This window comes from Pelobates fuscus, chromosome 5 (genome assembly GCF_036172605.1).
Source record: "Pelobates fuscus isolate aPelFus1 chromosome 5, aPelFus1.pri, whole genome shotgun sequence".
In the NCBI taxonomy this organism is placed as follows: Eukaryota; Metazoa; Chordata; class Amphibia; order Anura; family Pelobatidae; genus Pelobates; species Pelobates fuscus.
In genome coordinates, this window is record NC_086321.1 from 160,166,484 (window position 1) to 160,191,349 (window position 24,866).

Genomic DNA, 24,866 nt, shown 5'->3' on the forward strand with positions numbered 1-24,866 from the left:
ATCCATCCTATGCTCCATGGCGTCAAACCTGGGATCCGAAGAACCAAGCTGACTGTTTGTACCTGCAGGATCCATTGGCCCTGTCGTAATGTCAGGATCGGGACAGGGATCCAACACGCAGAGTACAAAGAGAGGAAAGGTACGTATACCGGGCCTTAGAATGGCCGGACTAACGTACCGAGAGTAATAAAGAATAGTCAGAGACAAGCCGAGGTCGAGGGAACGAGAAGACAGATAAGCGAAAGACAAGCCGGGTCAAGGGATAACAGAGAAGCAGGGTAGTACAACGAGCCGAGTCAAAACCAATAGAGCAAACTAGAATACCAGAGCACTGAGTGACTAGACAAGCTAGAACCACGACAGGGCAATGAGCTGAAGTAAGGAGTAAGCTTAAATACCCTGGCTCTGGATGAAATCACGCCTCTGACAAGTACCGATTGGATATCGGACACTTGAGTGACAGGTCGCTCGTGATAGCGTCATGACGTCACGTATTGAGCGTCCTGCTAGAAAAGGACGTGGATTCCTCGCGGCCGGTGTTTAAGTGACTGGATGAACCGCGAGGAACGGAGGAAACAGCTCGCCTGGACGGATAAACCACCAAGTCTCTACCTCCCTTAGAGGTAGAGGCCTCAGGTACCCTGACAGTGACCTCGTGTCCTATGTATAGCCCTGTTTATGAATAGATTTCCAGATAATGGTTTGTACTGGCCCCGAATATATTTGTATAATGTTATCATATCCCCTATAAGGCGCCGTTTTTCCAAACTGAAGAGATTTAAATTTTTTAACCTTTCTTCATAACTAAAATGCTCCATTCCTTTTATCAATTTTGTAGCTCGTCTCTGCACTTTTTCTAGTGCCATGATATCCTTCTTTAGAACAGGTGCCCAAAATTGCACAGCATATTCAAGGTGTGGTCTTACCAGCGATTTATAAAGAGGCAAAATTATATTTTCATCTCGAGAATTTATGCCCCTATTTATACATGACAAAACCTTACTGGCCTTAGCAACGGCAGATTGACATTGCATATTGCTACCTAATTTGTTGTCTGTGACTCTGTAACTTTTGAAAACACCATAAAATCTGTACATGAGGGTACTGTTATACTCGGGAGACTTCGCTGAACACAAATGTTAGTGTTTCAAAACAGTAAAACGTATGGTATCACAACAATTATATTGTCAGTGTAAGTGCCAATTGTGTGTGAAATTTTTTTTCACAATATAATCGTTGTAATACAGTTTACTGTTTTGAAACACTAATATTTGTGTTCAGCGAAGTCTTCCGCGTAAAACAGTACCCTCCATGTACAGGTTTTATGGTGTCTAGGAAAGTTACAGGGTTAAATATAGTGCTTGCAAATTAAATTCCCTGGACTTTCGGCCTGGGTTGTCAGGCAGGTCCCCAAGGATGGCATAACACGCCCGCCTCCCTTAAGGGGTTAAATTACTTTGTTTGTACAGCCCTAGTCACAACTGCCTGTGTGTGATTTTCACTGCTTTCCTAAATCTTTCCTGAAAAAGAACATAGATATTTTAGATTCCTGTATTACACAGTCTGTTTAATCTAGAATGTCTTATCCCCTGTTCTGTTAAGAGCCTACAGGAGCCTCCTGAGTGTGATTAAAGTTCAATTTACAAAGCAGAATATTAAAAGCCTCTAAAGCAAGTTAACTTTTGATTGAAAGTGAAACCATTTTTTTTCATGTTGACTGCGTGAGTCACAGCCAGGGGAGGTGTGGCTAGTGCTGCACAAACAGAAACAAAGTGATTTAACTCCTAAATGGCTGAGAATTGAACAGTGAGACTGCAACGGCATGATCCAAAGACTAAAACTGCTTTAGGTCAAGTTGTTTTAAAGGGACACAATAGGCAATCAGACCAATTCAGCTCATTGAAGTGGTTTGGGTGCAATGTCCCTGTCCCCTTTAGTCCTACCTTTATAGTCCTACCATTTTAGAGAAACTAAGACAGCCTCTGGTGGCAAGTAAATAAAGGTTTTTTTTATGCTTTATGTTCTGGGGGAACAAGGAAGGAGGGGGGCCAGAGGGTACTTTAGTGTTGGAAACACAACTTTGTATTCCTAACACTACAGATTACCTTTAATTCCTGTAGAATCCTTTTTCAAAATGCTCCTAGGTTTGCACTAATTGGGTATGGCAAGCATTGTTGCTTCCTTATTGTTAGGCTGTATGAAAGGTTTTAAGGGGCTTTTAAATGACCAATATAGTGCCAGGAAAACAAACTCATTTTCCTGGCACTATAGTGCCCTGAGGGTGCCCTAACCCTCAGGGTCCCACTCCCGCCTGGCTGAAGGGGGAGGAAGGGGGTTAAACACTCACCTTTCTCAAGCCCTCGGCGCTGGATACTCTCTTCCCTCTTCTGACGTCACCGGCTGAATGCGTAAGCGCGGCAAGAGCCAAGCGCGCATTCAGCCAGTCCATAGGAAAGCATTCTTTATGCTTTCCTATGGATGCTGGCATCTTCTCACTGTGAAAATCACAGTGAGAAGCGCGGAAGCACCTCTAGCGGCTGTCAATGAGACAGCCACTAGAGGCTGCTATGTTTACAGCAGGCAGGGTTAATCCTAGATGAACCTGGCACCCAGACCACTTCATTGAGCTGAAGTTGTCTGGGTGCCTATAGTGGTCCTTTAAGCATTTATATTATGAGGTTTTGATTCAAGCAGCATGATTGGTTAAATATAATAAAGCACATGTCAGGGAAGATTTCAATAACTGGTGCACTGAACAGTTCAACAGAGGGATTATTTGATATATCTCTACTCTAGCAATATTGCAGATGGAGCATACCGTAAGTAGCATAGATACATTGTAGGTAACACACAACTACCACTTTTGCCATTAACATGACTCTGCCATCCGCGGTATGGCAAGGTCATCTTCAGGTAGGTATACTTACTGGAGGAAGCTCATGCTATGGTAAGATTATATAGCTAATAAAAATACTATTTGTTTAGTACAAGTACAAGTGTTTATTTGTTTAGTGTTTCAATACTATGTATAGAGGTACAATATTGAAATTTGTAAAACCAGACTGTAAACAGATTTATATTTATTAGATGATCTTACAAAAGGTACATAATAACCAGATCTCTTGATAACTGTCCTGCTTCTGCAGCCATGGACATTTCCAACTTGTAGTTATAAACGTTACTGCACAAAGAACGTATTGCCAAAATAATAATCTACCACACACATTTCTTTTAGGGCAAGTGGCCAGTTCCCTCTTAAGGTAATATACCTTTTCTTTATAGAACATATTCTTAGGTCTATCATAGCTATTTTAAAGAGACACTCCAGGTTGTAATTGGGCTCACCAGTTTTTTCCACAGATGCTGGGGATCCTAAAAAGATAGCCAACAGTGTGTTGTTAGGAGTACATATTTGTTTTCATAACAATATAACAATATACTTTTCCTTTAACAATAAGCAAAATCAACAAATCCAAAATAATAAAAGATAAACAAATTACTCATATGTGTTGCTGTTCCAGCAATAGTTTCCTAGGCTTTCAATAAATAGCAAATTTGCTCTGCCAAAACATCTAAATCATGCTGGTTAGTCCACCCATTGTAAAGTGCTACGGAATTTGTTGGCGCTATATAAATACAATAATAATAATAATTCACCAGGATACTCTTGTATGGACTTTTCAACTTTCTGACTTTATCCCATTAAGCCTGCACATCAGTGGGGGGTTTTCAGTGCTAGAGTTTATGAAAGTTGTAGTCCAGTTAGTAGTTGCTCAGATTTTTTATTTTTTTATTTTATTTGTTTTACCCATGACTGCTGAACTAAAAGAAAGATTTGGGGTTAGGTTTAAGACATTTCTACAGATAATAAAGAATATCAATGCTCTGCTGAATTCTGATCTAACCTGCCAATCAAAATCTTTTGAATTTATACATGTAAGAGGATTAGGTCCCTAGATTTTCACTGTGCAATATCACGGAAAAGTAGTTTTTAGACTGCTTGATCATGCACAGTGTCGACTTACTATACAACACTTCTGAACACATTTAAACATCATGGACAAAAAGGTTTCTTAAAGCTAGTAACAGAGCCACTTTGATAGAGCTCTCAGTGGTGCGAACAAGCAACAAAATGCTAAATATTTTATGCATATGAAATACATATTTGCATTTTTAGCACATTCCCATTCTACGGTTAGAATTTTGAAGCTTTAGAACAGCCGAATAAAGCCATAAATGTTCAAGAAAAGATAGATTGATAGATTCTTTGAAATGTATCTAACCTATGGCATTACATTTCAGTTCCACAGACAAACACATGTGCATATCTGTATATATTCAATTCCTGAGTTAAATGCAAATTATGGATTGAATATTTGGTGCCAAAGTGGTGCCTCTTGCATTTTATGGAGTATGTATTTAGGAAGGTTTGTTACAGGTATATAAGTGCTTCGGATGATCTCAAATAAGGAGTTGGACCGTAAAATAAGTTGGAAATCATACAGACCTGCTGCGCCAAGAGGTTGTTTTCCGCTGTTCCATCTGACTTGTAATCCTTTCTGGCTCACAGATCCAAAACCGCGTGACTCTAGGGAGCAGTGGGACTGTGTTTGAAATGCCATACATGTTGAATCACCAGGTAGTGGCAGAACTGTCAATCATTCCCCATTCCCTACAGAATTTGAAAAAGCAATGAATTAGATTTTTTTTGTGTGCGGTAGTACACATAGTGTTGCCACGCACACTCATGTTAAGATAAAATATGTTTTGATTCACTGTAAAAATGCCACAATCACAAACAGTAAAGCACAATTATGTTTGTGCAAAATAGACCACCGTGTCAGGAAATAAACCTGAAATATAAAATGAAAATAACAGTGACGGAGTTGTCAGCATTGTCTGGACCACCTCTGTATGAGATACGTTTGCATTACTGCATGACAAATATTAGTGAATCCTGGGATATTTTCTTGTCCTAAGTACAAAGTACACTTATAAATTGTTGAAAACAGAGGTTAACTGTTCATGAAAGATAATACTGGATTACAACTGTCATGCTTTTATAAGATTTCCAAACACCTTGCCCTGATGGGGTAAATCAGTGGTAGGGAGGGGAAGTATTTTAATAAATATATATATATATATATATATATATATATATATATATATACATATATATATGTATATATATATATTTAATTCCAAGTTGTCCCTCCCTGCACTCAGACTTAATCCATATAATTGCCGGGTGCTGCAACACCAGAGCTAATGTGTAGATATAGGTATTCAAGTTTAGGCTGGCACTCACAGACTTTAAAATTCCAAAATCTTTACTCAAGTATCGTTAAAAGACAGGACCAAGGTTTCAGTCCCGTCTCAGGACTTCCACCAGGATCATAATGTTACGTTATGATCCTGATGAAAGTCCAGAGAGGGGACTGACTGAAACGTTGGTCCTGTCTTTTAACGATACTTGAATAAAGATTTGGGAATTTTAATGTCCGTGAGTGCCAGCCTCAACTTAGATACCTATATAATCCATGAGTTTAAATCTCTGTATATTTAACTAGAAAACTAAATGCTTATTTGACAGCTGTTTAACTCTTTAATGGCTAAAGGAATGAGCAAAGCTTTTTTTAATTCTGCAGCAACAAGAAGATTCTTGAATGGATATATAAACAAAATTTTCTTATGAATATATACAGTTAAAGAAAGTATGGTATGTGTGAGTGTGTTTCTATTTTCTATTTATTTCTATTTTTTTTTTTTCAATTTTGTACCCTTTCATTGACTGTTAAAAAAAATGAACATGAAAACTTAATTCTAAAAGTACAATCCGCTGCTTTTAAATCAATCCGTAGTAATAATGAAAGCTGATGGGGAACATATGCGGTTCGCCCGCACTTAATAAACTATTCTTTCTTATCTTTTGGCAGAGATAAATTATATTTTAATGATGTGTCATTTTGATGCAGTTAATCTTAATGCTCAGCTGTGGCGGGCAATGCTCGAATGACCCTTTCTTTGTTTTGCAGGGACTAAATTAATTAAACATTGCCATTCTTTTTTTCGATTTTTTTTTTTTTGTAACAACTGACCTGTAATCAAATTGTTTGTGTGCCTGCTTTTAGCAGTACAGTTTACCAGATGACATGTTCATTTCTGTCTACTTTTAGATTCTATTTTAAATTTTAATGTCCTGCCAGCAGCAGCCACTCATTGCGCAGGAAAAGTATAGAGCCTCTGAACGGAATTAAAATGACAAGTTTATAAAAACAAACCAGTTCTCTGAATTTTCAAGGCCAAAGTCATCTGCTGATTTAAGAAGTTTAGTCATAAACACAGCATTTCAAGTGCTCTTTACCTTCGCTATAGAGACTAAGGGGAAGATGCATTTGAAAGTCAAATTATTTTGTAGGTTGCAGGAGGAAAATTCATTTTTACAGGTAATCAGGTGGAAATGTATTTTTCCAGTACTCTGCAGGATTTGTTTGACCTTTTGGTGTACATTTTGAGAGACCTGACACTGTAGATTTATTCTTAGAGTTTAAAGTGCACACTTTACTTGTCGAAACCACAGCAAAAAGCAGAGTGTCAGCATAGTAGTTATCTGACTTCATGCTTAAAGGAACACTCCAGAACCATAAACCGCTTCAGCTTGTTGAAGTGCTTTATGTGTAAGGAGTGTGTCCCCTTTTTTCATTTTACAAAAAAGTACACATTTCCATAGAAACTTACACTTTTTTTTTTTATGAACCTTGTTACACCCCCTAGCTGTCAATCAGATAACTAGTCCTGTTACTTCCTGGTTTGGTTAACTCAGTGGAGCTAAACTCAAGAGTCAGCAACTGCTGAGAGCACTTGCCTTGCAAAGACTTCTCATTGAGATGCATTGGGAAGTCTGTGATTGGACTGCCACAGAAAGGCTGGGCGGGGTTAGAAGGGAAGGGCTAGCAAAAGCTTCAGAGAAGAGATCTACAGTTATTGCTATTTATAACTATATCCCCAATAAAACATGCATAATTACATTTGTGCATGTTTTCATTCGTGGCATAGCTACTAAACAGTGATTCCGATTCCATTTATTTGAGGAGTGGTGTCTCCCTTTACGGAACACTTCCCCACCCAGATCCTCCTTTAAAGTCAATAAATTACTGGGTCACAAAAGATTTTAAATAATATGCCTAATTTAGAATATGGTAAATCTGGACAACTCACAGTCTACCTTGTTTCATTATGGCATCTGCAGCATAAGAAAATAGAAGACAAGGACACACTGGAAGCCCCCCTCCCCTCTTAATTTCAATGGTGCCCAACAATGATCGTGGTTTTGTAGATTATGCCTTTGCTTCCCTCTTCCTGTAGACAAACCTGTGTTACATCCAGAATGTCAGCCCATAACCATTATCTCTACTCACAAACACAGCAATAACTATTATTTAGTGCAGTCTTACCAAATAATCATATCTGTGGTTGTGATTCCATTTTTTCAAGCCGTGTTATCCTTGTTTTTCTGCATTAACATAGCTTTTTTAGAACTGTCTTGTACCTTACAGTCACAAATGACACTCTCAATTATTTAGAGGCCGAAGTTCTACTAGATATTCTCTCCATCCAGAAAGCCTTTTCCCAATTGTTACATTTAATTTACCCATCAATCTGTGCCTAGAACACCTGATTTTTTATTTCAGCTGCCATTCCCAAAAGGTGATAAATAGCACATATATATTGATAAGTATGTAACTATGCGACAGGCCAAGTTTTTTAGGAGACATTTTCATCTGAACTTTAAAAAGTATGGGGTAGTATTGATAATATGGCACGTCTCTTTTAAGTTTAACAAACACCATGTAAAAGCTCTTTTGGTGTTACTAACTCTCTGCCACATATGTTATTTTTAAAATAGAATTTGGCCTTCAAAATACATTTAAAAAAATTGACAGTAAAATACAATTTGGCACACGTAGTGTTAATACAATTGGTGAACAGATGTGTTAGGTGTATTTTTTTAACCTATTTTTAGGGTCTTTACCATAAATTGCAGGCAAAATAAAGTGTACCATAAAGTGCAGGAAACACATTTTGAATTCTCCAACAATTTAACCTGGCATAAGATTTGACATTTTAGAATACAAATGGCTAATGAAAAACATAACTTTTATTTATATATTTAAAATGTATAGTTTTCAACTCTTGACTTGTTTAAATAAAACGAATACCTTAGTCAGTTCTAATGGTGTTCATAAACATAAATATAACTTAATAGGCAAGAGCAAAAATACTGTTTTCAAATCTTATTTCAGAGTTGAGGTTTGTCTCGGTGTAAGCAATTATTTTGTATTGTGGAATTAATTAAAAAAAATTAGTTGTAAATTAGTTGAAAATATGTACAATACATGGTCCCCAGGTTCTCAGTCTATTCCCACATTAGATAACATTTTATTCACACAATTAATTTAAGCACATTGCGCCAGTTAGATTACAGTTAAAGAAATGTTCCAAAATCAGCAAGCTGAAGTGCTTTTGAGGTTAAAATAGTGCCTCGTCCTTATATTTTTATAAAAGTGCTGATTTCAAAATAAATTTTCACTTTTATAAACTAACAAGGTTGCACATTTCATCTGTCAGTCAGTCAGCCAGGATCATTTTTGAGAGTTAAGAGAGCTGATATTGTTCTTCATTTGAAAACTGACAATTCAGCTGCAACTCACATAAACCCTATAACTGCCAAAAAAATCGCTTCCTGGTGTAGTAAGCTGTCACTTCAAATGCTGAGCAACATGGCGATTTCTAGTAAATGCAATAACTACAACTGTCACCGTCCTTCTAATTTTCTTTAATATATTTTTATGAATGATATAATGCTTTTGAAAATAAATAATCAAATTCACCACTGAGGTGCCTGGGCTGGCCATCAGGCTAGATAAATGCCAACCCAAAAATGGAGCTCCACGGCTGGTTTGTAAATCAAACCTCTTCCTCAAGAGCCAATCCTCTATAATGCAGGGTGGAGGGCCCAGGGAGCTTGTGGTGAACTGCACCAGGAAGGGTATCAGAACGGGTCCTTAGACAATGGCAACAATATGATACTTTCCGACTACAGAAAAGAGCAGTCTCCAGCAGTGGAGGTGCAAAGTCAGGACCTAACTCAATGGACCACCAGGGAACTTCCCTGGCCAAAGTTAAGCCAATGGAGGGGGAATAAACTAGTACAATAATTGTTACTTTTTTTAAAATACCTTTTAAACCCAATCCACCAATACAGTGCAGCCTCTATCCCCCCACACACAGCAAACCGCCTATCCACCGTACACACAGTAGAGCCCTTTCTACTCTGCACAGTACAGCCCCTATCCCAATCTACACAATACAGCACATATACCTTCACAGTACTGCCCATATCCCACCCCAGATATGGTACAGCCCCTATCCCTTTACTTTATAACCACAATTGCCCTCACACAGTGCAGACCCTATCCCACCCCCACAGCCTGTATCCCCCATATACTAAGGCCCTATGCACACTTTACAGTCCCTATAGCATATACATACACACACTATACACTGATCAGCTACAATATTAAAACCTCTCAGGTGAAATGAATGACATTGATTATATTGTTACAATGTCACTGGGTGAGATATATTAGACAGGTTTGAGAGTGCCCATGGTGACCCCTGACCACAGCCAAAAGTGTCCTTCAATGGGGACATGAGTGTCAGATCTGGACCATGAAGCAATGGAAGAAGTTTGCCTGATCTGATGAATCACATTTTTTTGTTTTAGATCAGGTGGATGACTGGGTACTTGTGCGTTGATGGCAACAAGTGGCCAGTGGAGGCAGTGGTTATACTCTGGGCAAAGTTCTGCTTGGAAACCTTGGGTCCTGGTCCTTGGACACCTTGGGTCATGTGGATGTTACTTTGCTATGTACCACCTTGTACACCTCTTCATAGCAATGTTGATTCCTGATGCCACTGGTTTCTTTCAGTAGGATAATGCACCCTGCCACCCTGCAGAGTGCACTATGAGTGGTTTGAGGAGCTATTTTCTAAATGTTCAGATATAGACAAATCTGCAAAGAGTCTCCTCTCTGAAAACAGAATCCCTCTCTTTTTTTTTTCTTTTGTAGAATGGTTCTAGGTTTGGAATATTTGTGTGTGTGTGTGTGTGTGTTTGCATATCACAGAGCTCCATTTTACTATGTGTAAATTGTAATATACTATATATATATATATATATATATATATATATAGTAACCTAAACTGTCTGTAAGTAGAGCACACTGTCAGGTACCAAGGGAACCTCTGCCAGTTCTATCAACCACCTCAGTGTGTTCTCCTGTTACTTTCATACTTTGATACGAGTAAACTCAAGATAGTATATAACGGAAAACTCACAATATACACTCACTAATACCTGCTGATATTAACTTAATAGGAGTGTGAACATCAGAGGCAAAACAGACCTAACAAAATACATCTCTTTTCACAATTCTGTTTCTTGAGAATCTTCCAGAAATAAATCTTTCTCTAATTGGCCATTTAAAATATACTGAGATAAAAAAATTAGACTAAGGATAAATGTAGCATTCCACTATTTTAATGTGGATGTTAGCTGTAGTTAGCCTATCCAACGCTGCCTTAGCATTGTTATTTATTTGCCTATCTAAGACGAAGGTATAAAGGAGAGAACTTCTCTAGATAAGGTGTTCCCTCTTTAAACATCTTAACTGAGAATAATTAGGGTACATCTGTTGGGTCCTCGCTTCATTTAAAGTGATATAAGACTGCAAGGTCTGCCATCTAGGAGGGAGAAGGGCACACAGTGACATGCCTGACCTATTGATTAGTGCCACACAAGGTTAGAAACTGCCAGACTTGAAGTGCTTCTAAGAAATCAGATTTTAAGAATGTTCCCTTTGCTTAAAACAAATCAATGAATTAATCATTTTGATTGACTTGCGTGTATTCATGCAGAGATGCTAATATATTCTTTACATTTGGACTAGCATAGTTTAGTCTTGCAATATTTACGTTGTAAGTGGAAAGCTAAAAGCTTATTTTTTTATTTTTTTTCTTAATGGTTGTTATTTTTAATCAATCAAGGATACATTTAGGGCAGTACAATGTATGCTAACTCACTGTAAAGTCAAGACGTTGTTACAACATAGAATTTAGTTCACCTGGAATAAACAGGTAGCTCTGTCTCCGGTGTTGGTTAAACTACAAACCCCAGAAGTCTCAGCCAGCCTGTGAATTCTGTGATATTGATGGCTCATTGTGGCACTCTAGATATTTGTGACCATTTCCCATAATGCTCAGAAAGCACCATCACCAGTGTCACTCGTAAAGGTTATTGTAATAATACTTATCTGAACATTGGCAGTGTTAAACCGTAATACAGTTGCCGTTATCTGAAACAGGGTAAGATGCGTAAACTCTGATCTAGTCAATAAATATTTTTTTAGGTATATCATATGTAAATGTTAATTACCGTCTTGTATGAGCAGTCAATGAGTAACAGTACACATGGAATCCCACAATAGAATGACGTGATCAGTTCAACACACAGTCATTCATTTATTAAACAGAACTATTACTACTTACCTAGAAAAATATATATACATTTGCATTGTTCTAAACCAAAATAAAGATTAGATTTTTTTTTTTACATTACCAGTATAATTCATAATGCAGAATCAGAAATTATATCCTTTTTTTTATTTGCATACATAACTTAGCGTGTTTCCTGCGTTTCGTTGTACTCGTGAGATTGCAGGGAAAACATAAGATCCGTGATAGCTGTGTCGCAATTCTAATGTTTCCCCTCTCTCTCTGGGTGAACTCTGCAGGGATTGGCCAATGCAATAATTGTGGCACAATCGTGCGGTTCTCTGAAATGACTTGAGAATCAGCTTCATATGATACAGTCAATCTTTGAGTCCCTGGTGAATAGCACGTTTCTTTCTACTTGTAATAAATTCCTTGCAAAGAACACCTTTTAAACGTTTTCCTTTGTTTGCATTACCTGATTCTTTCACATGTTGCAATCCTCAGTTTGTCAGTGATGGACTAAATTGTGTTGACATCAAATTGACACCAATATGTAAAACAAGTGGGTCAACATAGGTCACTATTCTGTCATAATTCCTGCTGTTGTGAGTTTAATTAAACCAGACAGTGTCATATGAACCTAGTGATTTCATTTAATAAAACACTTTATAATTAGTTATTACGTTAATTCTGTCTTTATTCAGTGGATTTATTTGTGATTACTTACTTACCTTTTGTTATTAAGTAATTAACAATACATTTTGAGAAGATTTATGCAATTACATATTACCATGTTAGTGTTAAATCAGCATATTTGTTCTTAATTGAGGTTGAAATGTTATCAAGACATGTAGAGGATCGTTAATGCATTGCTTTGTGAGTGCATTTAAAGCAACCACAACACCCACATCGTTCCATGTTCCGCTGGGCACACTGAAGCCTGTTTACCGGATTGCCTGGAGTTATTACGGCAGGTGCCTGCTTGTTTTCTGTCTTAACGCTCCCGATAATAAAAAACACTTTTGTGTCTATTTACTAAAGTTCGAACGGTTCTGTGCCGAACAGGACAAAAACATCCGACATCGTACTGGGCCATTTGGACCACTATTTGACAATGTCCGGATTTTGCAGTGTTAACTCAGAACAAGCCAGTATTTGGTGCAGTATTACTGAAATCCAGACCCACATGGTTAAAATGTATAGTTTTTTTTTTTTTTTTTTTTACTGCTTAAAAGTCCATACTTTCAGAAGCCATGCAATCTCTTCTTCTGAGTTCCTTCCTGCATTTACTGTGTTGGTACATTCATCTCTTTAAGGTCAGAATGCTTCATTGGAAAATATAGGGTTGCCTCAGCCATTTCCTGTGATACTGCTTGTGTAATTATGAATATTATTCCTGCTGAGGAAAATACAGAAACCTGTGCAAACAGCCTGAGGCAGTATCAGCACACTTTTTTTTTTAACTTCCTTTGACCTTATTCCCATTACAGGCAGAACAGGGAGTATCCTTTACTTCTATTGCATGAACTGTTTGATAGTCCATCTGCTATGTCTTGTGTGTGACCTCTGGGAGGCGTTGTGTGATGCTGTTTCATCAATAAGTGACCTAAGCTTCTAGTGGCAAAAACGTGCCTACTATCAGTAGAAACACATGTCTCCACACAAGTGTTGTTAAAGAAACCAAGAACTCCATGAAAAATTGGTTGCAAGTGGTACCGTACAGTGGTTAGAGCACCTTCTAGACATAATGCTTTTCTGTGTTGTGTATGACCAAACTGACAATGACAGGCATGCTTCTTGTTCTGCACTGAATAATGTCTTTATTAGTAACATGATGCAGAAAATATGTTTATACTGACAACAGGTAAACAACTATTTTCTCTTGGACTTAACCCCTTAAGGACCAAACTTCTGGAATAAAAGGGAATCATGACGTGTCACACACGTCATGTGTCCTTAAGGGGTTAAAGGCATTCACCACGAAATCCCCTTTTCAGCCTTTTCGATGGCATATCATTTTTGGATTTGTACTAGCTGAGAGGCTGCCAATTTTTTTAAAAGGGGAATCATCACACAGAAGAAAGACTGACTACAGCTTAACGCAGGGGTAGGCAACCTATGGCACATGTGCTATGCACGGCACTCGAGGTGTCTTTGCACGGCACTCAAGGCTGCTAGAACCAAACAGGCTCTGTCCAATCAGGAGTCCTAGTGAAACTACAGATATCGGTTAATATAAAAGGGGGGTGAAGGACAATCCTCAATGTATGCATTGCAGCACGGTGATCACTTCCTCCCAGCGATTGTGAATGGGAATCCACACTGTAGTAGAGCAGCCCACAGCTGCTGTTGCAGCTCCTGCCCTTGAGCTGTACATGGCCAGCCTGGTCCCCACTGGAACCCAGGGAAGCCAACCAAACTGCTAGATATACACAGAAATGCAGAATAACCCTCCCCTCATACAAATAATACCAACAGCCCACACACAAACATACACACAATCCCAACAAACTCAACACCACTAGCAATCCACATGCATGCACACAACCCCACATGCAGCCTCTCACACGCAATACCACAAGGAGCCACATACATTGTACAGCGCTACTGAATTTGTTGGCGCTATATAAAAAATAATATAATAATAATAATAATAATACATACACACTACCAAACACACAATGTGACATATCCATCCACACACAATTCCACAAGCAGCCCCCATATACAGCCCACATTTATACGTATCATACACAACATCACAATCTACTTGTGAACATATACAATATAATAGCTCATATATGCACAAATACAACTGTGCAAAGCAACTGCAGTATAAATAACACAGGCAGAATACGGCAACATACACACCTCAATTTAAAAAAATAGGACCGGCACGCTATAGGACATCACAATCTTATTTCGGCACAGTGCTGCTAAAAGGTTACCTACCCCTGGCTTAGCGAATAGTATGAACCGGCTAGTGAGCCATTCTTCTTCTTAAAACAAACACTAAAGGATGTAGTAATGTACAACAAATTATCCCTTTACACCACACCAATGTATAACAAGGATAAAGCTACTTAGCTTGAAATTGCAGCTTCCCAAGGTCCCTAATAAGCACCCAGAAAGAGGGCAGATCCTACCAAAAATAGAAACAGATAAGGGTATTTTTAAACTATTGGGTTTAACCTTATCCCATCAAGAAATCTCCATCTTAGAAAAGGGTATGAAATTTGCCCCAGACAGGGGAGCTAATCATTTAGATCTTTTTATTGATCTGAAGAAATGTATTAGATATTTAACAGTGAAAAGATACTTTCTGAAAAACAATCCTAATAACTCGTTAGAAGAGAAATTAAGAGAATCCCAAAAGGATAAATTTAAACGTATATCCTAATTTTTTCCGGTCCAAGATAAAGGCCGATCAACATACAGAAGATCCTGACCTCCCACAGAGGGAAGGCAACCTTAAGGCGCCTTAAACATTTGGAGTCTGTGAGTTCCACAATCAATGGGGACACCACTCTTTGATTTTCAACAGTGTTGCACAATTATTTGTTATCTTTTTTTCTTAGATACTAAGCTGTATCCCAATTTCTATATTGTATCACTAAAGGATGTAGGTGTGAAACATTTATTCCCTAAACATCTGGAATTTTCACATCTATATTTGCCAAAGTCAAAAACCAGACACGGGAACACAATTTCAAATTGAAGTTGTCATGACATTTGACATTTTAACTTTATTCAATTTATAATTTCTCCTTAAGCAATGAATATTTGAAAAGATAAATTATATTTTTAATTTCATTAGGAGATGCTAGTGAAATCCTTACCTCCTTGCCTTCTCTTTGCAATGCTGGCGCTGCCATCATGCAGGACCAATGAGTGTTACCCTAACGGAAGGCCAAACCCCCTGCTCCCACCTACGTCTCGCTCACTTCTAAACAAGCCTTGCATGGAAATAGTTTCCCAAACAAAACGTACCTTCACCATGACACAGACACAATGACGTTTATGTTAATTTATAAAATTGTCAATTTCTACTTAAATTTGCACTTTTTGCAAAATTAAAAAAAAATAGGACACATTGTTCACATTTTTTTTAGGAAGCTAAAGTGCATTAGGGGTCTGGAGTGTCCCTTTAAATAAAAAGTCCAGTAGTGGTTATGATGTCTGGAGTGCCGTGTTGCCTCCTCATTGTTAGTAGTTAAACCATTTTGGGATGATGTGTCTATTAACTTGCAGGCCTCCAATATGTCCTGATTTCTTATCTGGGGTCTGTTGGATACCAGGTTAGTAAACATCCCTGTTGATGAATTGTAAAAAAGTGAGAAGGGATGGTAAGGGGTTTTAGGCCAGAATAGCTAAACTGAAAAAGAGCTGAACTGGGTTGCTTCTTTCCATCTGTCTATTTTGGTATCAAACGTGCAATTAAATTCTTAGTTATCCATAATTAATTGACAAATATGCTTAGTACACCAGAATAGGTCACTCCTTTGCACATTGTCAAAAAAGGAAGCTGTCTATAGCGAAAATTAAAATGTTCCATGTCATTATTAATGGAAAAAAGTAATAAATGGAACATGCCATGGTATTATTATTATTACTATTATTTATAAAGCGCCAACAAGTTTCTTAGTGTTGTACAATGGGTGGACTAATAGACACTTGTATTTGTAACCAGACAAGTTGGACGCACAGGAACAGAGGGATTGAGGGCCGTGCTCAATGAGCTTACATGCTAGAGGGAATGGGGTATAGTGACACAAAAGATAAGGGTAAGGTAGAAAAGTAGATTGCTAGGATAGTGTTCATTGAGGGCTTGGTGTTTTGTTTTAATGATAGTTTCAGGAGAAGAATCAGGGTGCAGGAAGGGAAAGCTGTTCACAGTTTAATTGATATGTTTTTCTAAAGAAGTAAGTTTTCAAAGACTTTTTTAAGGAGTGGAGATTGGGTGAGAGTCTAACAGAGAGGGGAAGGGTGTTCCATAGGAACGGTGCAGCCCTAGATAAGTCTTTAAGATGAGCATCAGAGGTAGGAGTACGAACAGAGGTTAGATGTAGGTTTCCGGCAGAGCGTAGGAGCCTAGACGGGACAAATTTGTGAATTAGTGAGAATAAGTAGGTAGGAGCAGCCTTATGTAGAGATTTGCCATCAAGTGTCAGGATCTTAAATTGAGCCCTATATCTTACAGGAAGCCAATGGAGGGACTGACAAAGGGGCATTATAGACTGTAACGGGGCAAGTTGGGAACACGTAAAACCACTGAGAAGGGGATTACAGTAGTCAAGGCAAGAGAGGACAGCAGCAGGTGTAGAAGAGGTTCGGATGCACGCAATGTTTTTGAGATGGAAGCGGCAGGATTTGGCAATTGATTGGACATGAGGGGTGAAGGAGAGGTCGGAGTCAAAAAGAACACCTAGGCAGCGAGCCTTATAGGTAGAGCGGATGGTATCACCATTGACTTGGAGGGAAACAGACAAGGAAGTAGCAACACTTGAGGGATGGAAGACCAGAAGTTTTGTTTTGGACAGGTTCAGTTTAAGGAAATGAGCAGCCATCCAGTAGGAAATAGCAGAGAGGCAGTCAGAGACACGAGTCAAGAGGGTTTGTGAGAAATCAGGGGAGGAATGATAAATTTGCGTGTCATCTGCATAGAAATTATACTGGAAGCCGAATGAGCTCATGAGTTTACCAATGGAGGCAGTCTAGATTGAGATCAATAGAGGACTAAGGACAGACCCTTGGGGAACACCAACAGAGAGGCATTGGGGAGAAGAGGCAGAGCCAGAGAAAGAAACACTAAATAAGCGCTGGGAGAGGTAGGAAGAGCACAAGGAGAGAGCGATATCTCATAGACCGAGATTACGGAGGATGAGAAGAAGCTGTTGATGATCAACAGTATCAACAGCAGCAGAAAGGTCGAGGAAAATTAGGATAGAGTTGTGGCCATGGGATTTAGCAGTGATAAGATCATTGGATACTTTGGTCACAGCTGTTTCAACAGAGTGACGAGCACGGAATCCAGATTGAAGCGGGTCAAGCAGAGAGTTGGATTTGAGGAAGTCTGTTAATCTCGCATGCACAACTCACAAAACTTTTACTGTAAAAGAACATTTCAAGCACCATAACCCCTGATGAAGTTAGAACAGTTTGACTTCTTACCTCTGCAGCCAGAAGAATTGGAAGCTCCTGTTTAAGAGCTCTTCTGAGAGAAGCCATGCAGTGCAGGGCTAGCACATTGGCTGAGAGCATTGGCTAATTACTTTCAGCCAATGAGATAAGCCTTGCACCATATAAAAATGTTACACAAACGTTTTCATAAATGAGTTGGGTTAACTTTTGCTACTGCATGACAAAAAAAAGTGTTTGACTTCTGAATTCTGTCCTTTATATTTTGTATAGCATTGGCGTTATTTTTCCATAACCTTATCACAATTTACAATCGCCTTTGCTTTCCCAGTCGTAACCTATTTATTGGGAGGTGTTTCATTTTTCTGATGGTTTTCATGCTTTGATTTTTCTGCTGAGAATGATAGAATTTCCAATAAGCATGTCATTAAAATAAAGGGAATTAAAGCCTGGAAGAGCACAGCTATTTAAACTTTAATGCCTTCTGTTTCATCTCCAGGACTTGTGCAAGCAGTGAGACTGAAAGCGAGGCCGGAGACTATATGGACCAACAATACGATGACATTAACAATAAAATTAATTCTGTCACAGATCCTACTGGATTCCTGCGAATGGTCAACAGGAACAACACCTTCAACAGGTAGTGTGGGCTTAATATGAAATTGTAACAATACTCTCTGTGTTTGCTTTTATGACAAAGTTATATATATATTTAATGTTTGTAGTGCAAAGCAACAGTGCCATCAGGCTGCTACTGAGGTACTTTCTCTCCATTTCTTGTTACTGGAGTAAACTAGACAGTGACAGGCAGAGCATGCTGGGAGATCAAGAACAGTGTGTCCATTAATGCCTGCTGCTGTTATATTGTACCACAATTATTATCTTCAAGGCAATGTCAAACCTTTCTCAGCTTATTTTATGTCCCCGACCAAATCATTTTATATTCTAGTCTCCATGACAAGGCTAAATTAGAGTGACTCCGTTCAGATTATCCAGCATTATGAAAGGAAAAGGGCATTCTTATTTTGATTTTGTTCCCAACGATTATGAGAGCCCTACGGTATATAACTCACAAAGGAATTGACTTCCCTTGCCAGATCTAATTAACCATACAGAAGCAATCTGTTCTACTAAAAAAATAAATAAATTCAATCAGATTTTTGCATTACAAGGGAGCAGGGGTCTCACAAGGCAGAGCCATCCCTTCACAGTTACTGAGAAATTGCCAATTAAAAATATCTTAAGAGCCCTTGATGAAACTATAGGTCTTTAGTTTTAATTGGGTGGAAATCAGTGGAATAACAAATTCAGTTTTATCAAAAAAATTGCCAAGTGTGGTCGGCAGAGGAAGATGGAAGTTAGATCTTCAGATAATTGATGATCTACTGTGATATCTACTTTGATAACCTACTCACCAGCAGATGTCATGTCTGGATCATACTAAATAAGAAGCCAAGTCTGCGCTATGCAAAATTACACCTGTCTCACCGATTGGTCCATGTAGTCACATTTAACCCTTTCTGTCCTTAAAGGTAGATCTAAAGAATAAAAGGAACGTTCAAACAGAAATGCAGAGGGTTGATGCAAGCACAACCATTATTTTAAACATTATTTCCTCACTTTATCACCATGAAGATGTCAGTGATTCACATTTACGGTTGTTGAGTTTTTACAGTTTAGGCTCAACTTTCCAAATCTGACACTGATGTGATTACAGAAATCCAAAAGGGAGAGAACTTGTTGAGTAATAGCTTATTAATGAATGAAATAAAAAATATACTGGTTAGTACTGAAAAAAACACTAGCTGGAGATGGGTTACATTGCTCTCTTTTACAATATGGCATGCTCACTATAAAAATCACAGACATGTACTGTTACTACATTGTCTATGTACTACAACTCCAATCACGACCAGCACTACAAGTCCAATCATGACCAGCAAGCCAAAATATTTCAGTCCTGCCACAGAACCATTCATTACTTTTAGGGGGATACACTTTTTTCAGCCAGCATGTGCTGTTTCAAAACTAGGTATAGGTATAGGTCTAGGTATAGGTCACCCTGATGAGAGTTGTTGTTGTTGTTCACTTCCGCTGGAATGTCTTGCGCCATAAAAACCCATACCTGAAATGGGGACATGTTTATATCTACGTGGCTCTTGTGTGCATTTCTACTTGTTTCAGGTCTGTTTTCTATAATTCCAGTGGTGCTTAGTCTTTATTCAGACATCTGACATCCTTTCAGAAGTCTAAAGATAGATAGAGAACAAAGACTTAGTGTTAAATACAGCGTATAGTTGGCTCTAGTCATATTTGTTTTGGTTACCAATCTTTTTTTGAATAGTCTCAAGTCAGTTCTCATGATAGACCTCTTTTGTTACGATCCCTTCATGTGATATCCCGAACCATTTACTGTATGCCCCTTGTTTCCTCCTTTTTTGCGTTTCTAATTTTTTCTTTTACTAATCTCTTAAAGGGAAGTACCAATACTGATGTACAAACTTTGATCTGCTCTGTTTCTGGGTGTATATATATATATATATATATATTTTTTTTATGTTGACTCCACATATAATTCCACATACAATATATATTTGTTTAGTTTTTTCCTAATGTGATACTTTTTGGGAATTCAAGATGATTTTCAAACTGAAGGCTAAAGTAACGGAACTGGAAGAATTCTCAGAGTCAGCTATGTGTCCATTTCAGCTACTTTGGCTTTAAGTTTAAAATTCACATTGAATTTACTTTGAATTCCTGCCAATTCTCACTGTAGTAAATAGCCCTGACTGTGTTTTGTTGTGATGAGGTGGCTATTAACTTGCAGGCCTACCAACTGATACAGTCCTCCCTGCAGGATCTTCCATCAGTGGGCTGGCCTGACTGATTGGCAGTCAGTGCATTTATTGCAGTCAGTACATTTAATGGGGTGCATTTACCCCAGACTGACCTGACAGTAATTCTGTTGGACCCGCACCCTTTCTCTTCTGGGCCTGCTCCTTTTGGGTGGAGCCTATGATGCAATTGTGCCGCTGACCCACCCCCTTTACACTCCTCCCACCAGCTTCCCAATTCTTGGGATTCTGGGTTGGCAGGTGTTAACTAGGCATTGATGAGATATAGTCACCTGTCTGGCACGGCACTTAATTAGTGCCTGCAGTTCTACAACACTGCAAATCTTTTAGATCTACATTTCCCAAACTGTTTAGCTAGTCTAAGAGATGGCTAAGCATCATGGGACACATTGGTCATTAACATCTTCAATGGTTCAGGGTATCTCTTTAGAGACAATGCAAACACAGCTGCATCAATACACATTCTTCTTCTTTTTTTTTTTTTATAAGTAGACTCCAAGGATTTAGTCTAGGCATTAATACCTCAAAAGGCAGATTCCGGAACAAACATTTTACTTGCAATTTTTGGGATAAATCAGAATTTGTGTTTATTCAATTACAGTATCTGGACGTCAGCTGGCAAACATCTGCTGTTTATGTCCATGTAGAGCAGATTTACTGATGAATCTCACAACTAGATTAGTTGGAGGAAAGCCAGGTGTCTCTGAATACTAAAATATCCAGCCGTTTCATGATTATGGGAATTTTTTAATGGAGAATTTTCACACATAATTATTTAATCACGTAATTTGTAGAAAAAAAGGAAAACTGCCATTATCACTTCTTTCCTTATGAAATCCTTCACTTAACACATACTGGGCAATTATCCTTTTATCTCAGACTTCCTATTTCAGAAATCAAATTTGTCATAAAGTGGCCTGAGAATAGATTAAGTCATGCACAAATCAAGGATGAACGGCGTGTAGATACAGTAAGGAGAATTAGCTATCAGACTTTTATTTAGCATAATGACTATGCTTTGTTTGGTTTGTGACCCATGCAATATAAAAATGTATCACGTGCTAATTAGAGGAAACATGTACGAGACATGCACAACTGTCACAGCCATATTATACACCTGATGTCCTCAGTGCAAGGTCTCCATAGTGACTTATGTCTGTTTTGTGTCTTCACTCCACTTGAGTTTAAAGGACAGAGTTTAGAATCAAGCTTTTGCAGAATAACAGGTGCCTGACAAGGCACAGGCTTAGGTATTGCCATATATAGCAATATACCGGTAAGTGCTAGGCCTTATATGAGCAATATAAGAGAAACATAGAAACATAGAATGCGACAGCAGATAAGAACCATTTGGTCCATTTAGAGATAGGCCTTATATGAGCAACGAGAGCATTATAAGAGCCAGGGTTACACCTGACAACAATGTTCTGGTAACAATATGAAAGATTTCTAAATTAACTTAATGTACTGAGATGGGTCTACTAACTTTACTGTATTGTGTCATGAGCTCAATTTCTACACAAGGAGCTTTGTTTTAATGTGACATAATTGTGTATTGACATAGGAAAAAATAAAAACATCAACAATTGCATTGTGCATCATATACATTCTTGATACGCAGCAGTGTATACAGCCAGAATACAGCTACTTATGTTTCATGCATGAGAAAGGTAGAGGTTAAAGCATTGTATGCCTGGATAGTCGTATCCTTGCGTAGAAATAAAGTAGCATCCAGATTCACATAATAACATGAGTGATCTTCACTCTAGCCCTTCTTACTACCTGTAAGATACTTATACATTGGTTGCCATGATGGCCAAAATGTCTTATGTTTTCTAAGTGTGCCTAAGATGTTATGTGTCATATCTTCATATAGGTAGGTGGTGTTCAAGGACTCCATAAACATTGAAAGGGCTCTTTTTGAAGACCAGTTTCATCTCCTGTTCTATCTTCAATTAAAGGGACACTATAGTCACCCAGACCACTTCAGTTAAATTAAGTGGTCTGGGTGTCAGGTCCCTCTAGGGTTAACCCTGCCTGATGTAAACATAGCAGTTTCTGAGAAACTGTTATGTTTACATCTGGGGTTAAGCCAGCCTCTAGTGGCTGTCTTCCGGACAGCCACTAGAGGCACATCGGCAATGATTGAGGCATATTATGCCTCAATCATGCAGAGCGTCCATAGGAAAGCATTGAAAAATGCTTTCCTACGGACACTTTGAATGCGCACGCGGCAGTGCCGCGCATGCGCATTCGGCGCCGGTGGGAGGAGAGGTAAGGGAGCCAGGCGGGGGAAAAGGGTGAGTAGCTGAAGGGGTTTTAACCCCTTCAGCACCACGGGAGGGGGACCCTGAGGGTGGGGGAAACCTCAGGGTACTTTAGTGTCTTTCCTGACACTATAGTGTCCCTTTAAAGCCCACAGTGCTCAGTGATGATCCTCAGTGCATGTATTAAAATTTCCTATGCTACAAAGTCATTGGAGCATCCACGGCATACTCACCAGAGGTGAATTTCTGTTCACCAGGGCTAAATTTTGCTCATGCCAATGCCTTGTAGCTAGTGGACATTGTGAGCCTGGTGATTGGGTTATTATTAATTTTTTTTAAAGTGAGGTCCTCTGGACTCCATACTTAACTCTGGTGTCTGTGAATTGCACCCAACTCTCCATCGACCTTGAGTGAAGTAGATTGAATGAAGAGTACAACCGGATAAAAAATGTAGATGTTTTTAAAAGCAATTAACTGTATGTTGCAATTATTACAACACGGAAGACAGATATGCATGTATCAGTCTACTATAGCTAGCCTGAATGGTGCCCTATGGCTAGTGGGACGGGAACTAATGCATCTGCAAAGTGATTATGGTTATTTCATTACTAATTCTGGTTTGAAGCCTTATTATTTTGTTTGCATAGTGGCAAAGAAACACAACTAATACATACCATTCTGGCATAAATTTAACTTGAGCGCCAGAATAAAATTAACATGACCCCTATATTTATACCTGTGAAACATTCAATACAAAATATAAATATATAAACATTACTAAATAAGGGGAACACTACATTTAAATTTGTAATCAATTCATTGTTTCCAGGGCAATATGAAATATACACAGTCACCCAGATCTCATAAATGCCAGTGTTCATTCATTTATGATATTTTTCTGCCATAATTTCGAAATCAAGTCTATACTCCCACACGTTCCATATACACTTTCTCAAAGAGACACTTGATTATTTATATAACGTGTATGTATGTGAATATAGATGCAGTCATCAAAAATTACAAGGCATTCACACACATATCTGTAGATAAGAAACAATGGATTTATAAATGTAGAAGAAGGATAAAGAAATAGAAACATAGAAACATAGAATGTGACGGCAGATAAGAACCATTCGGCCCATCTAGTCTGCCCAATTTTCTAAATACTTTCATTAGTCCCTGGCCTTATCTTATAGTTAGGATAGCCTTATGCCTATCCCACGCATGCTTAAACTCCTTCACTGTGTTAACCTCTACCACTTCAGCTGGAAGGCTATTCCATGCATCCACTACCCTCTCAGTAAAGTAATACTTCCTGATATTATTTTTAAACCTTTGTCCCTCTAATTTTAGACTATGTCCTCTGGTTGTGGTAGTTTTTCTTCTTTTAAATATAGTCTCCTCCTTTACTGTGTTGATTCCCTTTATGTATTTAAATGTTTCTATCATATCCCCCCTGTCTCGTCTTTCCACCAAGCTATACATGTTAAGATCCTTTAACCTTTCCTGGTAAGTTTTATCCTGCAATCCATGAACCAGTTTAGTAGCCCTTCTTTGAACTCTCTCTAAGGTATCAATATCCTTCTGAAGATATGGTCTCCAGTACTGTGTACAGTACTCCAAGTGAGGTCTCACCAGTGTTCTGTACAATGGCATGAGCACTTCCCTCTTTCTACTGCTAATACATCTCCCTATACAACCAAGCATTCTGCTAGCATTTCCTGTTGCTCTATTACATTGTCTGCCTACCTTTAAGTAATCAGAAATAATCACCCCTAAATGCCTTTCCTCAGATGTTGAGGTTAGGACTCTTATCAAATATTCTGTACTCTGCCCTTGGGTTTTTACGTCCAAGATGCATTATCTTGCACTTATCCACATTAAATGTCAGTTGCCACAACTCTGACCATTTTTCTAGTTTACCTAAATCATTAGCCATTTGGCTTATCCCTCCTGGAACATCAACCCTGTTACATATCTTAGTATCATCCGCAAAAAGACACACCTTACCATCAAGACCTTCTGCAATATCACTAATAAAAATATTAAA

At 38.4% G+C, this 24,866-nt stretch overlaps 1 protein-coding gene across 1 annotated transcript in view; it reads left to right on the forward strand.

Annotated features, from left to right (window-relative positions):
* TTC28 (tetratricopeptide repeat domain 28) overlaps positions 1-24,866 on the forward strand; it is a 521,381-nt gene that overhangs the window by 420,628 nt on the left and 75,887 nt on the right. Inside the window, exon 13 of the mRNA XM_063454614.1 lies at positions 18,194-18,334. Coding sequence (XP_063310684.1) covers positions 18,194-18,334 — 141 coding nt within the window. The remainder of the gene's footprint in view (positions 1-18,193; positions 18,335-24,866) is intronic.